We start from the raw sequence: 20,772 nt of genomic DNA on the forward strand, positions 1-20,772 counted from the left end.
AAGATGTTTAACTTTTTTATGAATGGGGAGCTACTGATTGGCTTAGAGTGCCAGCTGACCGCTCTAGCCATTCAGCGACACCCCTACCCAGCGGCACTCTGTGCTTCCTGACACTCAGTAAATAAAAGTGAACACATTAGCACTGATATTTTTTTTTTTTTAGAAGGTCCAGAGTTTCCCTGCCAGGCCCAGGTACCAAAGCCTTATGATGTGGTGTCCAGAATAAATTGGAGGATTCACTTCATTTGTCCTTCCTGCTCCAATCTCCTTTTCTTCTCCTTCATTTGACACAGTCTTCTTTTTCTTCTGACACTGTCTTCTCTCCTCCTTTGCTCCTATGCTACTTTCTGCTTATTGTGCTCCCCCTTCTGCTCCTTTCTCGCTCTGACCTTTCTGCTCCTTGCAGACCCTTTCTGCTCCTTCTCCTACTTTACCTTTGTGCTCCTTTTGATTCGTTTAACACCTGGGTAGGCCTCTGCTTATTCACAAACAATAGCTAATTAAACATCAATCAAATCAAATGCCTTATAATTACCAACAGGAAATCAAACCTTGTGCAATCAGTAACCTTTTCCTACAGATGAATCTTACCTGTAACAGTAAAAAAGAAAACTCTTAGCACAACTCTTAGACAGTTGAATCTTCTGTAAAACTCTCCAGAATATCTCCAACCACACACACACTTAGAAGCAGCACTTAGATGAAGCAACCAAGCTATATTGGAGGGACAAAGGTTTAAAAATAGTGTTGTCGCGAACCCGAAATTTTCGGTTCGCGAATGGCGAACGCGAACTTCCGCAAATGTTCGCAAACCGCGCAAACCGCCATTGACTTCAATGGGCAGGCGAATTTTAAAACCAACAGGGACTCTTTCTGGCCACAAAAGTGATGGAAAAGTTGTTTCAAGGGGACGAACACCTGGACTGTGGCATGCCGGAGGGGGATCCATGGCAAAACTCCCATGGAAAATTGCACAGTTGATGCAGAGTCTGCTTTTAATCCATAAAGGGCAGAAATCACCTAACATTGACACCTGTCCTCAAAGCCCTGCCCTGATACACACTGACACAGAGCAGAATAGAGACTGTTCCCCGTCCACAGAGACCATGATACACACTGACACAGAGCAGAATAGGGACTGTTACCCCTACATAGGGTCACTTGGCAGGTATGGATTGACACCTGTCCTCAAAGCCCATGATACACACTGGGGGGAGCTACTGTCCTCCCCAACCCCTGCGCGGTGGGTGGGGGCCATAAATCACAATGGGGGGGACCTACTGTCCTCCCCCCCTCGGCCCCCACCCCTGCGCGGTGGGTGGGGGCCATAAATCACAATGGGGGGGCCTACTTTCCTCCCCCCCGGCCCCCATCCCTGCGCGGTGGGTGGGGGTCATAAATCACAATGGGACGGACCTACTGATAGGAGTGGAGTATTGTTCATATCAGTTTAATACCTTCCGCGTCTACTATCAGTGGACGTGTAAATGGCAGAGATTTTTAATTGTTGAATCACCTCCCCTTTTTAGGCCAAGGTGGGAAGATGCTTAGACCACTGGTATATTGGTGCCATCTTGGAGGATTTTTTTTTGGTTTGGTTTTTGAAGCCACAGTGCTGCACCAGTGGGCCTAAAAATTAGGCATGTACACATGCCTGAAAAATTTGGTATTGTTGCAGCCGCTGCTGTAGCAGCGTCCAGAAAAATTGATGTTTGTTTCACAGGCAGAAAGTGCCCTAAAACATGGCGGCTTGAACCCTAGTTGGTGGCGGATAAGTCACGCAAGTCAAATGTCATTCAGAGGTAAAATACAGCAGCGTGTGGACCATTTTTAGCCCAAGGCAGCTCATCTCAGCTGGCAGGCAGGCAACTGCTCTTCTATTACAATGAAAACAAATTATTTATTTTAAATCTAAAGCTTAACCAATTGTTAAAACAGATATGAGTGGTGGCACTGGGCAAGTAGGCACAGTATCCAATGTGAACCTCACACAGAAGCTGGCAGGCAGGCAACTGCTCTTCTATTACAGTGGAAACAAAATTTTGGTTGTAAAAGCACGCTATAGAGACACCAGATATGAGTGCCAACTGTCAAAGTACGCTGGCAGGGTTGTGCAGGGCACACGCTGAAGGAAGGCCTGACAGAGCCGCTTGAAGGACACTGACTGGCTGCTATTAGCTTACACTGTAAACCTTTTTTCTTTGTAAAAACACGCTAAAGAGACACCAGATATGATTGGCAACTGTCAGAGCACGCTGGCACAGGTCTGCAGAGCACACGCTGAAGTAGGCCTGACACCCAGACGCTTGCAGACAACTAACTGATCTTCTATTACAGTGAAAAAAAATGATTTCTTTAAAATCTAAAGCTTAAGCTATTGTTAAAACAGATATGAGTGGTGGCACTGACTGTGCAAATGGGCAAGGCATCCAACCTCACACAGAAGCTGGCAGGCAGGCAACTGCTCTTCTATTACAGTGAAAAAAAAATATTTATTTTAAATGTAAAGCTTAACCTATTGTTAAAACAGATATGAGTGGTGGCACTGGGCAGTATCCAATGTGAACCTCACACAGAAGCTGGCAGGCAGGCACCTGCAATTACATTACACAGGAAAAAAAAAAAAAAGCAGCCTGATGTTGTAGCCATAAAAAGGGCTTTTTGGGGTGCTGTCCTTACAGCAGAGATCAGATGAGTCCTTCAGGACTGTAGTGGACACTGAATACCCTAGCCTAGCTATCAATTTCCCTATCTAATCAGCAGCAGCTACACTTTCCCTCCTCTCACTAAGCATGCATCTTCCGAATGAATCGAAAATGGATGCTGGGAGGGAGGTTGGAGGGTGTGGAAGGGAGGGAGTGCTGCTGATTGGCTGGAATGTGTCTGCTGATCGAGAGGCACAGGGTCAAAGTTTGCCCAATGATGACGAATAGGGGTGGATCGAACTGCGCATGTGTCCGCCCGCCGCGGCGAACGCGAACACGCTAAGTTCGCCAGGAACTGTTCGCCGGTGGACAGTTCGGTACATCACTATTTAAAAATATCAGGAAGTATTACTTTACTGAGAGGGTAGTGGATGCATGGAATAGCCTTCCAGCTGAAGTGGTAGAGGTTAACACAGTAAAGGAGTTTAAGCATGCGTGGGATAGGCATAAGGCTATCCTAACTAAGATAAGGCCAGGGACTAATGAAAGTATTTTGGAGCTCGTGGGCCTTGACAGGGCCAGAGAGTGGGGCAGGTGTAATGTGGTTAGGGGTTGTTATATCCAGCCAATTAATATGGGTTACAGGTGTGCTAGAGCAGCCACGGGTAAGTTCAGCTTCCAGTGCTGGAGGCAAGGACACCTATTAAGGCAATACTGTGAACGGCTGGATAGCTCAGTGGCAAAAGAGCAGGATTCAAGAAGCCAGAGTCCAGGGTTCAAATCCTGCCAAAGCCACCAGGAAGGTAAATCCACTGGCATTACACATGTCACGATTGAGATCGTGACACTTGCAGACCCTTCCTTCTCCTTGCAGACCCTTCCTGCTCATTTGTGTTCCTTTGTGCCCCTTCTTCTACTTTACCTGTTCTGCTCATTTCTATTCCTTCTCTTACTTTACATTCCTGCTCCTTGCTGACCCTTCCTGTAGGCTGTCTACCCCCCATGCCTCACTTCCCTGATCTGTAGGCTGCATGTGCTGGAGAGAAGCAGGGATAAGATGCAGCTTCCTATCCCTGTCTCTCTCCATACACAGTGCCACCTACTGCACTGTATTTTCAATCTCACACAAAAAATAGCAGAAGCTGAACAATGCAGGGGCAAGTGCCAGTGAGTGTGTATTTGTGTGATACGTGCCAGTGCATGTATCTGTGTGTCAAGTTGTGTATATGCTAGGGTGTGTTAGTTTACGTATCAGTGTGTCAAGGTGTGTGCGTGTAAATAGTTGTAATATGTTGTGTGACTGTGTGTGGGGGGCAGCTACCTCCCTGACATGAGTTAATGCATGTTCGGAACTTTGAGAAGTTAGTTAGTTGGATAGTTTTACACTATCTCACAACTTCTGTAGAATATTTATACCATATTTTACCCTCTCCAGTTAGAGAATCATTGTACCATATTGTATCCTCTCTGGGGGCATTTGTAGAATCTGTATACCATCTTGTGCCCTTTCTAGGGGCAGTTGTAGACTCTTAATACCATCTTGTACCCACTCTAAGGGCACTTGTAGATCTTTATACCATATTGTACCCTCTCCGGGGACAGTTGTAGAATCTTTATACCATTTTGTACCCTCTCTGGGGGCAGTTGTACAATCTTTATACCATATTGTACTCTCTACGGGGGCAGTTGTACAATCTTTATACCATTTTGTACCCTCTCTGGGAGCAGTTGTACAATCTTTATACCATATTGTACCCTCTCCGGGGGCAGTTGTACAATCTTTATACCATATTGTACTCTCTCCGGGGGCAGTTGTACAATCTTTATACCATATTGTACCCTCTCCAGGGGCAGTTGTGCAATCTTTATACCATATTGTACCCTCTCCAGGGGCAGTTGTACAGTCTTTATACCACATTGTACCCTCTCCAGGGGCAGTTGTACAATCTTTATACTATATTGTGTTGCCTCTCCGGGGGCAGTTGTACAATCTTTATACCATATTGTACTCTCTCCGGGGGCAGTTGTACAATCTTTATACCATATTGTACCCTCTCCGGGGGCAGTTGTACAATCTTTATACCATATTGTACTCTCTCCGGGGGCAGTTGTACAATCTTTATACCATATTGTACCCTCTCCAGGGGCAGTTGTACAATCTTTATACCATATTGTACCCTCTCCGGGGGCAGTTGTACAATCTTTATACCATATTGTACTCTCTCCGGGGGCAGTTGTACAATCTTTATACCACATTGTACCCTCTCCAGGGGCAGTTGTACAATCTTTATACTATATTGTGTTGCCTCTCCGGGGGCAGTTGTACAATCTTTATACTATATTGTGTTGCCTCTCCGGGGGCAGTTGTACAATCTTTATACTATATTGTGTTGCCTCTCCAGGGGCAGTTGTACAGTCTTTATACCACATTGTACCCTCTCCGGGGGCAGTTGTACAATCTTTATACTATATTGTGTTGCCTCTCCAGGGGCAGTTGTACAATCTTTATACTATATTGTGTTGCCTCTCCGGGGGCAGTTGTACAATCTTTATACTATATTGTGTTGCCTCTCCGGGGGCAGTTGTACAATCTTTATACCATCTCCTAGCCTTTGACTTTGATGTATCTGCCTATGTCCAGTTTGTCCTTCAGCGAATACGTCAGATAGAAGTCCTTAGTTTGTATAACTCTCTAAACATAGTGACACGGTCTCTCCTTTCTCACACACACCCATGTGCAGTGATAAATAGCCGTGCATTCACTCTGTTCTGCCCATAGTAAAGTCTCACATCCATGAGAGCTTGACACTGAAAGCAAGGGGCGACGTGCAGGATAAGGCAGGAGGGAGGAGAGAGGAGGAGAGGTCCATGTAAGCTCTAGACCTGAGTGAGTGTAGTTTGCATTCACACATTTAATGTCACCTCGTTTACCCGTAAAGATAGCGAGAAACTCAACTTAGATAATTAAAGCACAAAGTCCCAAGAAACAAAGAAAACCTAGATTTCAATGAATATCTGAGAGCAGAGTGGACGCTCAGTGAGGACAAGCCGGAGGCAGGAGCACTGTGCACAAGGGGATCACCATGAAACATTGGGGTGCCTTCTTTCTTCTTTTGGGGACCTGCTTCAATGGACAGAGTGTGTGTGATGAGGAGAAAGGACATCACGGCCACCCAAAAGGTGAGGTCACTGTCCCCAAAATGCAGACTTTGCTCCCCCTTTTTAATGAACCCCAGTAATACTGACCAGATCAATGAATGGAGGGGAGCGATCTAATTAACTGTCTCTTAGAGAATAGATTTAAGATTGAAGCTAATGTCCGATTGCTCAGAGACCACCAGTTCCTAGGATACCAGAAACACATTAACTAGAATTGGGGAAATCCTTGACTTTAACCCAAAGCTGCAGTTTGTGAACTGACTGATGTTAACAGAGCAATCCATGGGAAACATTGCAAAAGATAGGAATGTTGGCAGTATTTGTCATTGGTTAGATTGTGCCAATTAAACTATAATTTGTCCCTATCTATCGCAGCTTTATTTAAAGAATTTAGCTGTTAAGGTATTTTAAGTCATATTATTTTATTTATGGTTAATTTATCTTTTAAAGATGTTATGCCTGGCATGGGATGGTAATGTAAAGGGCAAGAAAGGGCTTGCCCAGAGGCAAGGAACATCCATCTGGCTCTACAGAATAATATAACTGGGCCTAACGCTACACACTGTCACCACACTGTATGGGGTTCAGGGTGCCAGAGGGCATGGACATGGCTTATCCACTAAATAAGGTGGTTTTGGTCCAGTTCATGGCAGAGGAACTTGCCTGTTGTGGTGACATATATGAGGAAAAAAGGGGGCGTATATACTAACCTATTTGTTTCATTAATTCTGAAGGGGAGGCACGTTACCCCCCACACACAGTGGATTGCTGGGAGTCTGCAGGGGAGGTACGTTACCCCCCCACATACAGTGTATTGCTGGGGTCTGCAGGGGAGGCACGTTAGAGAAAGTGAGGAGAAAACAGTCCAAATAGTGCCCAAATCGTAAGTGTCTAGCCTAAGCAATCATTTGGTGGGAAGTCCAGTCACTAATGCTTGCTTCCTGTGGTTTCAGAGCAGGGGAGCTCCATAAAGCCCTTGGTGTCATCAGATGCTTTGTCACCTCACAGATTTCTCTTCCAAATAGCGCCATGTTTGATGGTCCTGGGACCTGTTTCACTGGATCGCTGCATCCCACAATGTTTCTGAGTAGTTTTCAGTTGGGCGCGCTTTGCCTGAATAAGCTACCTGGTGGTAGCATCCCAACTGTCAGCCGTGGCATTATCTATACACCAAAACTGCTTCATTAAGATAAAGTTGCTATGGTGCTACCGTTTTGAAACCCAACATTATTCAAACTTCAATAGGTCCCCCCTTTAGTTTGACGCGCGAGTGCGGGCTTGTTAGGGGACCTTATTTTTTTTTTTTATTTTATTTTTATTTTTTAAACAGTGAGCAGCCACAGGCGGTATAGCGAGTAGGGGCATAATTTACTAATACTAAGTAATCTTTACTTAGTATTAGTAAATTTGGCTGAAAGACCAATTTAGGTCTTTCAGCCTTTTAGTAGATAGCTACCTAATACCGTGGGAATTAGGGAGTGTAACGGCTACCCAGGTAGTGAGAGGGTATCAGCCGTTGGTGACGTCCTTTTCCCTGCAAGCTGCTGTGTCAAAGTAAAGCTGGTATAATCCCATTCACGATATCCCGAGGGAGAGTCAGGTTCAGCTGTAAAAAGAGCAGAGTAATATTCCCAAATAATCCCCTTCCAAGAACGAGACGAGGCTAAGTTTTGAAGGGTCAAGAAGAACTGAGGACTGGAATACCCAGCCGTTTTTTTTTTATGACAGTTGCATACAAAAAGAACACACCCAGGGGGAGGCATAAAATCACCAATCATGTACATGGTACAACCCACACATCCCCTCCCCTCAGATAAACAGTTAACATAATTATACTGTACACATTTTTATCCAAGTTCTGGATGTACCCCAAAAACAAGGGGTACACCTTTAAATCCGGCACCACTTGATAGCTCTTATTCAGGGAAGCAACATATCCGAAAATCAGTCCATTCGGATGAATGGTTCGGGAGTTATAGGGTTCCAAAGTTTTTACCGACCGTACAGGCTCACTAGCCGAAAATAGTTCCATAAGTTTTGGCCTTGCGGTCGGTCTCCGTTCATGTATCAAAACCCCACGAAATCCTTGTCATCCACAGTTATCTTGGCGTTCGCCGGAATCCCCATATCAAGTTAAATATAACTACTGAACGGCCGGTTGTTCGGTAGTTCCAGCACGAAGTTCTGGGTGCATGGAGGTCTCAGCGGTGTTCGCCTGTTTGCGTGTCCGTTTTTAGTTCCACGCGTTCACGGGCAAACACCGCTGTTTGTGCGTAAAATGGCCGTGAACACGTGTAAAGTCCCAAAATGGCGGCCACCTATTCAGAGCACAAAGAATTCGTGTGGAATCATGCGAATGGCTGCATTCTCCGGTAATGGCATTTCTCATGCAATATATATACGAATAACTCCAGCTGTGTTCAGTTATTTTAACAGTCCAGGCATACAGCATAGTCCTGTTACACTGCTCCACTTTTGTGGAACACTCCAGCAGACCCGGATTGATCCTTTTCGGGTCAACTTGGGGCTGTCCGGTCTGCTGCTAAGGTAAAAGTTCTGTTTGCCTGGACAGTCCGTCTGCGTTCCCATTGAACCGGCCAGGGCGATATTGAATAGAGAAATGATATGGTTGTAAGGCCAAGCTCCATCTCATCAATCGTTCATTGTCCCCAGCCACTCGGTTCAGCCATACTAGGGGGTTGTGGTCTGTGATCAGGGTGAATTCCTGACCGTAAAGGTATGGTGTGAGCTTCTTTAGAGCCCAGACCAGGGCTAGACATTCTTTTTCCACTAGCTCACTTCCCTGGGCAATAGTTTTCTACTCAGGTATGCGACAGGGTGTTCCCCCCCATCTTCGCCGACCTGGCTTAGCACTGCCCCCAGTCCGTACATGGACGCATCTGTGTGGACGACAAATCTTTTGTTAGGGCCGGGGGCAGACAAAACAGGTGTGTTGATTAAGGCTTGTTTCAGGGTTTGGAACGCTGCTTCACAGGCGGGAGACCACAGGACTACCCTAGGTACATTTTTCTTTGTTAAATCTGTCAGGGGTTTGGCGATGGCGCTGTAGTCAGGGACAAATTTCCTGTAGTTCCCTGCTGTCCCTAATGCTAACACTTGAGTCTTAGTGTGGGGTGTGGGCCAATTGGCTACGGCCTCTACCTTAGCGGGTTCTGGTCGTTGTTTCCCACACCCCACTCTGTGTCCCAAGTACTGGACTTCAGCCATACCGAAATTACATTTCTCTGGTTTCAGGGTTAGGCCGGCGGCCCTAATCTGATCCAGCACAGCCTCTACGTGTTGCAGGTGCTCCCCCCAAGTCTCACTATAGATCGCAATGTCATCCAGGTACGCGCAAGCTAAGTCCTGGAAGCCATCAAGGAGGCGGTCCACTAAGCGCTGAAAAGTAGCTGGGTTTTTTTTCATCCCGAAGGGCATGACCTTAAACTGGTACAAGCCAAACGGGGTCACAAACGCCGACTTAGGGATAGCGTCCTTGGTCAGGGGAATCTGCCAGTACCCTTTGCACAAATCGATGGTGGTCAGATAGCGTCCCCTGGCAATACGATCTAATAGTTCGTTCACTCGGGGCATGGGGTATGCGTCTGTAGCGGACCGTTTCACTTACAAGAGGATAAAACCCAGTTTAGGCGATAATCCCCTTTTCAATAGACCAGCAGCTACTGCAAGCACCAATCTCCCGGACTGCAAACTGTACAAATCTTCCAACTCCCGAACTGGAAACACACGAACCCTGGAATAGCTGAACAGGAAAAGCATATAATCCGCTTACACTCCTGGCAGTCAGCATACAATCCAATTCCCCCAAAAACGAGACGACACATCGGTTTGAGGGTCAAGCAGAATCTCAGGTCTGGAACACCCAGCCTGTTTTTTATTACGGTTGTGCACATACAGGACACACCCAGGGGGAGGCATAAAACAACCAATCAAGTAATAGTACAACCCACACATCCCCTCCCCTCAGATAAGCAATTAACATAATTATTACATACAGTAAGGAGCAACATATCCGAAAATCAGTCCATTCGGATGAATGGTTCGGGAGTTATAGGGTTCCAAAGTTTTGACCGACCGCACAGGCTCACTAGCCGAAAACAGTTCCATAAGTTTTGGCCTTGCGGTCGGTCTCCATTCGTGTATCAAAACCCCACGAAATCCTTGTCATCCACAGTTATCTTGGCGTTCGCCGGAATCCCCATATCAAGTTACCGGTACCGGTTGTTCGGTAGTTCCAGCACGAAGTTCTAGGCGCATGGAGGTCTCAGCGGTGTTCGCCTGTTTGCGTGTCCGTTTTTAGTTCCACGCGTTCATGGGCAAACACCGCTGTTCGTGCGTAAAATGGCCGCGAACACGTGTAAAGTCCTGAAATGGCGGCCACCTATTCAGAGCACAAAGAATTCGTGTGGAATCATACGAACGGCTGCATTCTCCGGTAATGGCATTTTTCATGCAATATATGTATATACGAATAACTCCAGCTGTGTTCGGTTATTTTAACAGTCCAGGCATACAGCATAGTCCTGTTACAGGGAGTTATCTACATATTCATTCCTGTCATTACATTGATTGACCAAGTAACTTACATTTTATATGAATGTATGCTACTTGATTGTTGTAAGTGTTGCAAATGCTTACAGCTGAATCCTGGCTATGTTTGTATACTTTTTATTTAAAATTGTTAACAATGTAACATTCTTCTTCTTTCCCTGGGTAAGTATATTAGTAAGGGGCGATACTGTGCTTCGGAACATTCGGCACTTTGACATTTCGAAACTTCGGCACTTCGGAACTTCGGAAATTCGGTAATTTTGGAACTTCGGGACCTCGGCAATTCGGCACTTCGGACATTCGGAAATATCCGAATTGCCCGAAATTCATCCGAATTCATATTCAGACCGAAACGAATTGCACATGTCTAGTGTTTTATTTGATTCACATATTTCTTATAAAAGATCATAGATAATTATTAATCTTTTTTTAGTTTTTTACCAATATCTTGTATAATGTATGTTAATGTAGCTTCCACCAGTGCCATCTAGGAGAATCATTTGATTGAACCCTGCCGAGGATGAATCTAGGAGTAATCGCTGGGTAAAAAGGGGGCGATTCAGCTTAGATACTGAATTTGCAAAGAGGTCAGATTTTAGGGATTTAGCGAAACAAAATGTAAATATTAAATAAATGCATTTTTTAAATATCGCTTTGTGCATTAAAATATGCATTTTTCACCTAGACTTTCCCACTTGTATAGATAGTACAATGTCACTGGAACCATACAATTTACGATCACTACTTATACAGATACTGCCATAGATTAAAAAACTCTCATATAAAACTGACTTCTATAGGAAAATGTAAACAGGATAACCAGCAAAACATACTCCAGTACTTCGGAAACCACCATTACAAACACTGCAATACCTGACGACCTATGGGCCTTGACAAATGACCTATCTTCAAGTTGCTAGCTATGTAATCGTATTTAAAGGCCAGGATAAAACTTACCAGGAAAGGTTAAAGGATCTTAACATGTATAGCTTGGAGGAAAGACAAGACAGGGGGGATATGATAGAAACATTTAAATACATAAAGGGAATCAACACAGTAAAGGAAGAGACTATATTTAAAAGAAGAAAAACTACCACAACAAGAGGACATAGTCTTAAATTAGAGGGACAAAGGTTTAAAAATAATATCAGGAAGTATTACTTTACTGAGAGGGTAGTGGATGCATGGAATAGCCTTCCAGCTGAAGTGGTAGAGGTTAACACAGTAAAGGAGTTTAAGCATGCGTGGGATAGGCATAAGGCTATCCTAACTATAAGATAAGGCCAGGGACTAATGAAAGTATTTAGAAAACTGGGCAGACTAGATGGGCCGAATGGTTCTTATCTGCCCTCACATTCTATGTTTCTATGTATTGACACCATAATCACTGCATAACACTTTAGGGGTTATGGTGCCAGTTGTCCTTTGGCGTCATCCCCCGGGTTATGATTTCTTTGGGAGATTTGATTTTAGGAGATTTGATTTGTGGCTCGTTCAAGTCATTCTCAGGCTAGTCCATAGACGTGTTTTACAATCAAATGTTCCACAAAGCAGAATTGTGAAAGAATTGTAATAACAAAAGTGTGGTATAGCAGATTGCTAGTCCTAGCAGGGCCTCTCCTCCGCTGGTTACTCCAATATGCGCTCAGGAACAAATAGAATATTCCAAGGGAACAGCCAAACACAGCAAAGTAATCCAAGAATCTCCCACCACCTCCCCAGCAAGTGAATGACACTCAGCTCTGGGGGTATAACTGATATTAATGGAGTCACATATATGACAATTCCCATGCAAGGGGTTTCCAAACACATATTCCAGGGGCATTCCTCACTGGACCTAAGAGGAGACTGAGACAAAGTACACAACATAATTTCATAAACTCTCAGGTCAAGGACATGTATAATACTCATCACCCAAAACATACAGTTCCCCACCAGATACCCCCGTAAGTCTATATCCCTGGATAGCCTGGGTCTGAGCGCCCGATATATCCGAAAAGAGCTCAGATCCCACAAACGCAATCGTAAAACCACCGGAGTATAGTTTAGACTGACTGTGCATGAGATGCCTTCCCAAAAAGGTTCCATGAAATTAGGCTGTGCGGTCTGTCTCTTTTTCGGGAGTATCAAATAGACTAAAAACAAGACATGAACTGTTCGTGCAGACATTATTGCTGTGTATATTGTTTGGAAGTTTGCTTCCCCCCAAACGCCGCTCTGTTAGTCTGAGCTGTTGAGTGTCCGATTTTAGCTCCATGCACTCGACGACCAAACACCGCTGTCTCTGTTCGTGACTAAAGATGGCCGCCGCCACCTGTTCATACATACGAACGGTGGCCACCCAGTGGACTGCTTGGAACGTTCAGGTTATTGCAGTTGATAGAGGTGTGAACAGAGGTTACTGAGGTTAATGAGCAGCACACTCCACGTATGGGTGGTCTGGTGTTCGGTAATTTGATTGGTTGTCGAACAAGATGTGGTATTAGACAGGGTGGCCGCTATTTTACTGAACAGACAGATGAACAGGAGAAAGAACAAGAGGCACCAGGGACTAGGGGCACAAAACAAAGGAAATAACAGGGGTGTGGGACAAACTACAGACAGTACATAGCAGGAATAAGGGTGACAGTCTAAGGTCCATTCCGCTACATGTGGCAAACATGCTGGAGGAGCTTGCTAGCTAGCCTCCTGCCCAAGGACTATGGACCATATCCAATGACCCTGTGTGGGAGTTAAACCTCCCCAGCCACCAATAGCAGCTTTCTCTGAGTGCCCCTGGTACGGCACTTTCCCTTTGTGCGAATGGAACCTAACCATAGCTCCCTGGCAGCAGTTCACATGAACCAAACCCATGAATTGCCATCAGTGGTACTTAGCCACGATCAGCTAATACCCACAGGCCAGCACTCAGCGGGAATACATACAGGCTACCCCAGCAGAAGTGCTGGCACCAGGGCCGAGTGCAGTTGGCCTCTGCCCTCCCCTTGTCCTTAGTCCAGGACCTGACGACCCTCTGATCTACCCAGCTGTAATACTGGCTCTGCCCACCGGGTAACCCCAACTCCAAGCCGGAGAGCAACAGAGGCCGGGAGTAACAGATGCCCACTTAACAGCTGGGGACACACAGGACAAAGCCGGGTTACAGAAGTCACTAGGTCCAGTACTTGTTTATGGGTGGGCTCCTCGACTAACTCAGGTACCGCCCGACAGGAGGTCAGGTACCTGGTTAGTCTTACCTTTGGGGGGGGGGGGGAAGATATGTGGCTAACAGAACCTCTCCACGGGCTTTTGTAATAGCCTGCTTGCCAGCCTCCTGCCCCAGGACTATGGCCCCCGGCAATAGACCTGGCTAAAATACTTTAAAAAGGCTTTGTTCGTGCAATTGGGATTATATGGTTCGGTTCCATGCGTGTGAACGGTCAAATTATGACTTCCAGGAAATTCCTGAACCCCTGAACCGGTCTGGGTGATTTTTGGATACAGAAAAAGTAGAAAATAGGTTAGCGCTAATAATATAATAAGTAGGCAGCCACCTTACAGAGGGTAACCCTCTTACCCTCTGAAGTGAGAATGTACAACAAAAAGAGAAAAAGGCTGCGCCAAGATAAAACAGAATAAAATAAATAAATAATAAAATTAGTCCCAATATATATAGGAAAATAAAAATGTCTGTTTCACACGTTCCACTGGTAGAGTGTTCCCTCTTTTGTTGATACAAATCCTCTCGTGATATGGAAAACACAAAGGAAAAGGACCAATCGTGCAGAGTGTATAAGATACGTGGCAATAAAATAATAAGATGTATTACACTCACATTTACATGAGCTATAACCAGCTCGGGGGTAACAGGTGTTCAGCAGAATAATCCCTGCTTGTAGGATATTACGAATTCTTTTTCTCTTTGGGTCTGATGGTGTCCAACTCTCAGGAGAAGGGAAGAATAAGAACAACAAATAGTGCTCTCATAATATTCTCCATTTTTGATTTTTGGATATGTTGGTCACCCAGATCGGGGGTATCAGGGGATGTAACTTTTATGGGGGTTTTGTGTTTTAAGGTATTTTGGGAGGTTTGTAAAAATGTCTGTTTTCTGTGCCTGGAGATAATTGAGTTTAATACAGTGCTCTACTCAATTATCTCCCAGGCATAGGGGAGGGATTTTCTTGTTTTATGTGTGGGTGTCCTGCCCTGAGAGCCAATGTAATCGTGTGTAGTCTACTCTAAGGTTCAGGGGGGAGTGTCCCTTGCATGGGGACCTACATATAAGGCCATTTGTGGCTACTAATAAACAAAATTCCTGCTTTCCCTCAACATTGTCTCATCTCATGTGTGAGGGGAATGGCTGTATCACTCTGAGGATTGCTATATCACTCTACTCCCCTGGGATTATAATCACTTGCTCTTTTAAGAGTACATTGCTACACTCTCTTGTAGGAGAGGTCTACCCACTGGAAGCTGGACTCTGGTCTTGGGTCCAGGGTGGGGGAGGACAGTGAGACCCCAGCCAAGTTGTAACGCTTGAAGTGGGGACTACAGTGCTGATGATGTCTGGTGTGGTGCTTGTGGTACTTGGTAAGCACTAGGAAGCAGCGATTAGTGGAGGCACCCAGTCGGGGTGCCAGGCGGTCCGCCACAGAGGTGACTGTGCGGCTCTTGGATAACGTAGGAGCTCTCAAAAGCTGACTGACCAAAGCACCAAATGCTCTGGAACTGTTTTGGGTATAGGACCACGTGTGCGACTGGTCAGAACTTTAACACGGTGGCGTTTCCCCTACTCTTCATGAATCTGAGCGCTATTTGGAGAACAAGGGCACTCAGATCAGGGCTATTTGTGGATGTATTATTTGTGGGGTTATTTATGATGGTTTTTGAGTATGTTTATGTTTTATATTTTTATATTTGCCTCTCTGTTTCTGGAAAATAATTAGCTTACCGGTCGTAAACGCAATTAACTCCCAGGCTCAGAGAATTATGGAAGGGGCTTGTTTTGCATTGAATGGAGACCCTATGCTGGGGGGACTGTGTATATAAGCAGGCAACCTGGCCATAATATACCATTTCCTTTGCACCCTTCACTCAGTCTCGAATATATTGTTTGGTTGTACCAGCTAAACAGCTATACAAGACCCTGTTCCAGGGTGGGAAGCGACGGAGAGACCCCAGCCAAGCTGATGGTATCCCGGCGATAGCTAGAGAGCGTTTTTGGTGGAGGTATCCAATCGGGGTACCTGGTGGGCCACCACAGAAAGTTCTGCTCTAGTTCGGCCACTCTTCATGTCCCTTCGTTTAGTGGCTGTCATCACGACTCTCTGTCTTCACTTTCAGAACATTAAGCTGAACGTGTGACTGACATTTTCATTAAATCTGAATTACTGACTTAATGAACCTGGAGCATTCCAATTAAATGGATGGGGGAGGAGAAATGAAAATGCAAACTAAAGCTTTAATAGAAAGCCCAAGTTCTGGCATCGTGATCTGTCCACTACCCCTTTATACTGATATAAGATGGTGACCGGGGGAAGGGGGCAGCGATTCCTTATCCATTAAACCTACACATTAAAATCAATTTCTAACAGTCTTAAAAACACCAGCATTTGTCATGAAATATTAAAACTGGGAATACAAAATGTTAATAAACCTTGGTTGGTGAGAGGCGTTTATCCTTATTGTCTTGCTCCGTGCATTGTACGGATTGTTATTGTCCAGCGATTTCCAGCCTGACCCAATCTGTTTCTATTTACCTCAAAGAATTAAACTCATTATCAATAACATGCTCTGGCTCGCTATAGTCACATCATTTTACCACTGTGTTTTATTTTTTCTCATTTGGATTTAATTTGTGAAAATGTTTGTTTAGTGAACAAGCCGCATTTCTCACCCTCTGCCTCGCTATAGTCTGTCTCTATAGTTCATACCCATAATGTGTGTGGTGTTTAGGTGCTGGCTGTGTGTGTGGTGTGCACTGTGTGTGTGCTGGCTGTGTGTAATGTTTGGCAGAAAAAAAAGATACATTTTTATAAAGTCCCATAAGTACCCCAAAGAAGAAAGGACCACAGGCACTCCAAATTGAAACCGTATGCAGATTTATTAGGAAACAATGCAACGCCAAGCAACGTTTCGACCAACAAGGTCTTTTTCAAGCTTGAAAAAGACCTTTGTTGGTCGAAACGTTGCTTGGCGTTGCATTTTTTCCTAATAAATTTGCATACGGTTTCAGTTTGGAGTGCCTGTGGTCCTTTCTTCTTTCGTGTATAATTCTGGGATTGCTGGTCCTGATCCGGAAGACCCTTGGCCGTTGGGATTGAGTGCGGTTCCCACCATCTACTTTGCGCAATAAGTACCCCAAGACATAACATATTCCCATAAATCTCCAATCCCCTGATAGCCCTGATCTGGGTGAACAACACATCCACAAATCACCCAGATCAGCCCAGGCGAACACAGGATTTCATGCCCAAAACACTTCCATAGAATCGTGGCTAAGTGCTGCTGGAGGACCGACCGGGAACCGCAAGGTTTTCATGTCGAAAATAGTTCCAGGGCATTCGCGGCTAAGAACTCTATGTGCGGCTTTAGCCCATGCGAACAAGGTGGCCGCCACCACATGTTCGAATGTCGAATGGCGTCCACTTCGACTGTTCAGGAGTTCAAAAAAACAATGTTTAAAGTGCCAATAGGCACAATTAGGGTCTCCCAGACAGAATAAATTAAAGGGGCCATAGTCACAGGGTAAAAGGCTGGCCAGTAGTCCTCTCCAACGCCCAGTGGCGAAGTGGCCAACAGAAGCAAAAGACAAAAAAAAAAAAATAGATAAAAAAAGTCTGGCAAATTGCCTAAATGTCACAAATGAAATAATCAGAAATGATTTGTACCCAGAAGGGCAGAGTATCTAAGCATATTAATACCATTGAACTAGACGAGATGCTTGGATCAACCAGAGTCTATGACAGTCTCTCTAAAATGTCCAAGCGGAATGTAATGCTTGCTGGATATCACCCAGCCATGAGGATGCTTTCAGCCCCAACCAGGTTACAATACCTGCACTGGGATAACTCTAGGCCTGCGCACTCGTACTTTTGATGGCCGTAAAGCAGAAAATAAAATGATGGTTATTTAGAGTGCTAAACAGGCAAGCACAAACACATAGAAACATAGAATGTGACGGCAGATGAGAACCATTCGGCCCATTTAGTCTGCCCAATTTTCTAAATACTTTCATTAGTCCCTGGCCTTATCTTATAGTTAGGATAGCCTTATGACTATCCCACGCATGCTTAAACTCCTTTACTGTGTTAACATCTACCACTTCAGCTGGAAGGCTATTCCATGCATCCACTACCCTCTCAGTAAAGTAATACTTTCGGATATTATTTTTAAACCTTTGTCCCTCTAATTTAAGACTATGTCCTCTTGTTCTGGTAGTTTTTCTTTGTTTTAAATATGAAATGGAATGACGTCCAAATGTACAGATGTCAGAATAAAATACAATTTACCACAATTGTGGGAAGAAACATTGACCTTGATTTTAATATTTTTGCAGCAAATTTTAAAATGACTTTTTTGAATATTAAAATATAACATAGTTATGGTGTCCTAGCATAACCTCAAGAGTTGTACTTTTTTATTTATGACAATTTGGTTTAGAATACCATTAACCATTGTGTAAAGGCCCGCGGGTACTCCGGATGAGTTTCTCCATTATTTTGCATCACCTTCTGCTACTGCGTCACTGAGTCAAAATACTGAGCAGTGTCAGATGCCCTCTTCAAGTTGATCAATCAGCCTTTGAAGATAAACTATAACCAGTAATTATAGCAGGGATTATAGCTGTTACCCCACACCATGAGTCAAGACTACATGTAGGGGTCAAAACAGAACTCTCCTTTATTGCAGATGGGAGAAGAGGTATTTATACCAGACGATGGTCATTGGCATACTCAATAGGGTAATTAACAGTACATACAGTTCCCCACCACGTCCTCTAGGCATATCTCCTTGCGTTTCTTTCTGATAGCAGCCCTCTGCACCAAAAAAACAAACAGATTGACGCCATTTTGTCCATATCACTTTTATTAACAAAATATGTGATTCGAATACAAATGTCTTTGGTCTCTATTACACCAATGTGCCCTTTAAATATAGTTTAATAAACTTAAAATATATATAGTTTATGAACACAACAAATTCTCATGTAAATTCCCCACCCAAACAATAGGAGCTGCCCTGCAACCCTGGGTCCATGATGCATCTTATTTTATCCATTATAACCTGGTCTAGTGAACAATTAACCATTGTTTGCTTATCTAAGTTATGCTGGATAAATATATAATGGTTTACGGTATTCTAGACCAGGTTATGATGGGAAAAGATATGATGGTTGACGGTATGTATGACCAGGTTATGATGGGTAAAGATATGATGGTTGACGGTATGTATGACCAGGTTATGATGGGTAAAGATATGATGGTTGACGGTATGGACGACCAGGTTATGATGGGTAAAGATATGATGGTTGACGGTATGGATGACCAGGTTATGATGGGTAAAGGTATGATGGTTGACAGTATGTATGACCAGGTTATGATGGGTAAAGATATGATGGTTGACGGTATGGATGACCAGGTTATGATGGGTAAAGATATGATGGTTGACGGTATGTATGACCAGGTTATGATGGGTAAACATATGATGGTTGACGGTATGTATGACCAGGTTATGATGGGTAAAGATATGATGGTTGACGGTATGGATGACAAGGTTATGATGGGTAAAGATATGATGGTTGACGTTATGGATGACCAGGTTATGATGGGTAAAGATATGATGGTTGACGGTATGTATGACCAGGTTATGATGGGTAAAGATATGATGGTTGACGGTATGTATGACCAGGTTATGATGGGTAAAGATATGATGGTTGACGGTATGGATGACCAGGTTATGATGGGTAAAGATATGATGGTTGACGGTATGTATGACCAGGTTATGATGGGTAAAGATCTGATGGTTGACGGTATGGATGACCAGGTTATGATGGGTAAAGATCTGATGGTTGACGGTATGGATGACCAGGTTATGATGGGTAAAGATCTGATGGTTGACGGTATGGATGACCAGGTTATGATGGGTAAAGATATGATGGTTGACGGTATGGATGACCAGGTTATGATGAGTAAAGATATGATGGTTGACGGTATGTATGACCAGGTTATGATGGGTAAAGATATGATGGTTGACGGTATGGATGACCAGGTTATGATGGGTAAAGATATGATGGTTGACGGTATGGATGACCAGGTTATGATGGGTAAAGATATGATGGTTGACGGTATGTATGACCAGGTTATGATGGGTAAAGATATGATGGTTGATGGTATGTATGACCAGGTTATGATGGGTAAAGATATGATGGTTGACGGTATGGATGACCAGGTTATGATGGGTAAAGGTATGATGGTTGACATTATGGATGACCAGGTTATGATTGGTAAAGATATGATGGTTGACGGTATGGATGACCAGGTTATGATGGGTAAAGATATGATGGTTGATGGTATGGATGACCAGGTTATGATGGGTAAAGATATGATGGTTGACGGTATGGATGACCAGGTTATGATGGGTAAAGATATGATGATTGACGGTATGTATGACCAGGTTATGATGGGTAAACATATGATGGTTGACGGTATGTATGACCAGGTTATGATGGGTAAAGATATGATGGTTGACGGTATGTATGACCAGGTTATGATGGGTAAAGATATGATGGTTGACGTTATGGATGACCAGGTTATGATGGGTAAAGATATGATGGTTGACGGTATGGATGACCAGGTTATGATGGGTAAAGATATGATGGTTGACGGTATGGATGACCAGGTTATGATGGTTGACGGTATGGATGACCAGGTTATGATGGGTAAAGATATGATGATTGACAGTATGTATGACCAGGTTATGCTGGGTAAACATATGATGGTTGACAGTATGTATGACCAGGTTATGATGGGTAAAGATATGATGGTTGACGGTATGTATGACCAGGTTATGATGGGTAAACATATGATGGTTGACGGTATGTATGACCAGGTTATGATGGGTAAAGATATGATGGTTGACGTTATGGATGACCAGGTTATGATGGGTAAAGATATGATGGTTGACGGTATGGATGACCAGGTTATGATGGGTAAAGATATGATGGTTGACGGTATGGATGACCAGGTTATGATGGTTGACGGTATGGATGACCAGGTTATGATGGGTAAAGATATGATGATTGACAGTATGTATGACCAGGTTATGATGGGTAAACATATGATGGTTGACAGTATGTATGACCAGGTTATGATGGGTAAAGATATGATGGTTGACGGTATGTATGACCAGGTTA

General features: G+C 44.1%; 1 protein-coding gene across 1 annotated transcript in view; it reads left to right on the forward strand.

Moving 5' to 3' along the window:
• Positions 1-5,397: 5,397 nt before the first annotated feature.
• The window catches only part of CA9 (carbonic anhydrase 9), a 256,454-nt gene continuing 241,079 nt past the window's right edge, over positions 5,398-20,772 (forward strand). The window contains exon 1 of the mRNA XM_063453520.1: positions 5,398-5,825. Coding sequence (XP_063309590.1) covers positions 5,729-5,825 — 97 coding nt within the window. The 5' untranslated portion in view covers positions 5,398-5,728. The remainder of the gene's footprint in view (positions 5,826-20,772) is intronic.

This window comes from Pelobates fuscus, chromosome 5 (genome assembly GCF_036172605.1).
Source record: "Pelobates fuscus isolate aPelFus1 chromosome 5, aPelFus1.pri, whole genome shotgun sequence".
In the NCBI taxonomy this organism is placed as follows: domain Eukaryota; kingdom Metazoa; phylum Chordata; class Amphibia; order Anura; family Pelobatidae; genus Pelobates; species Pelobates fuscus.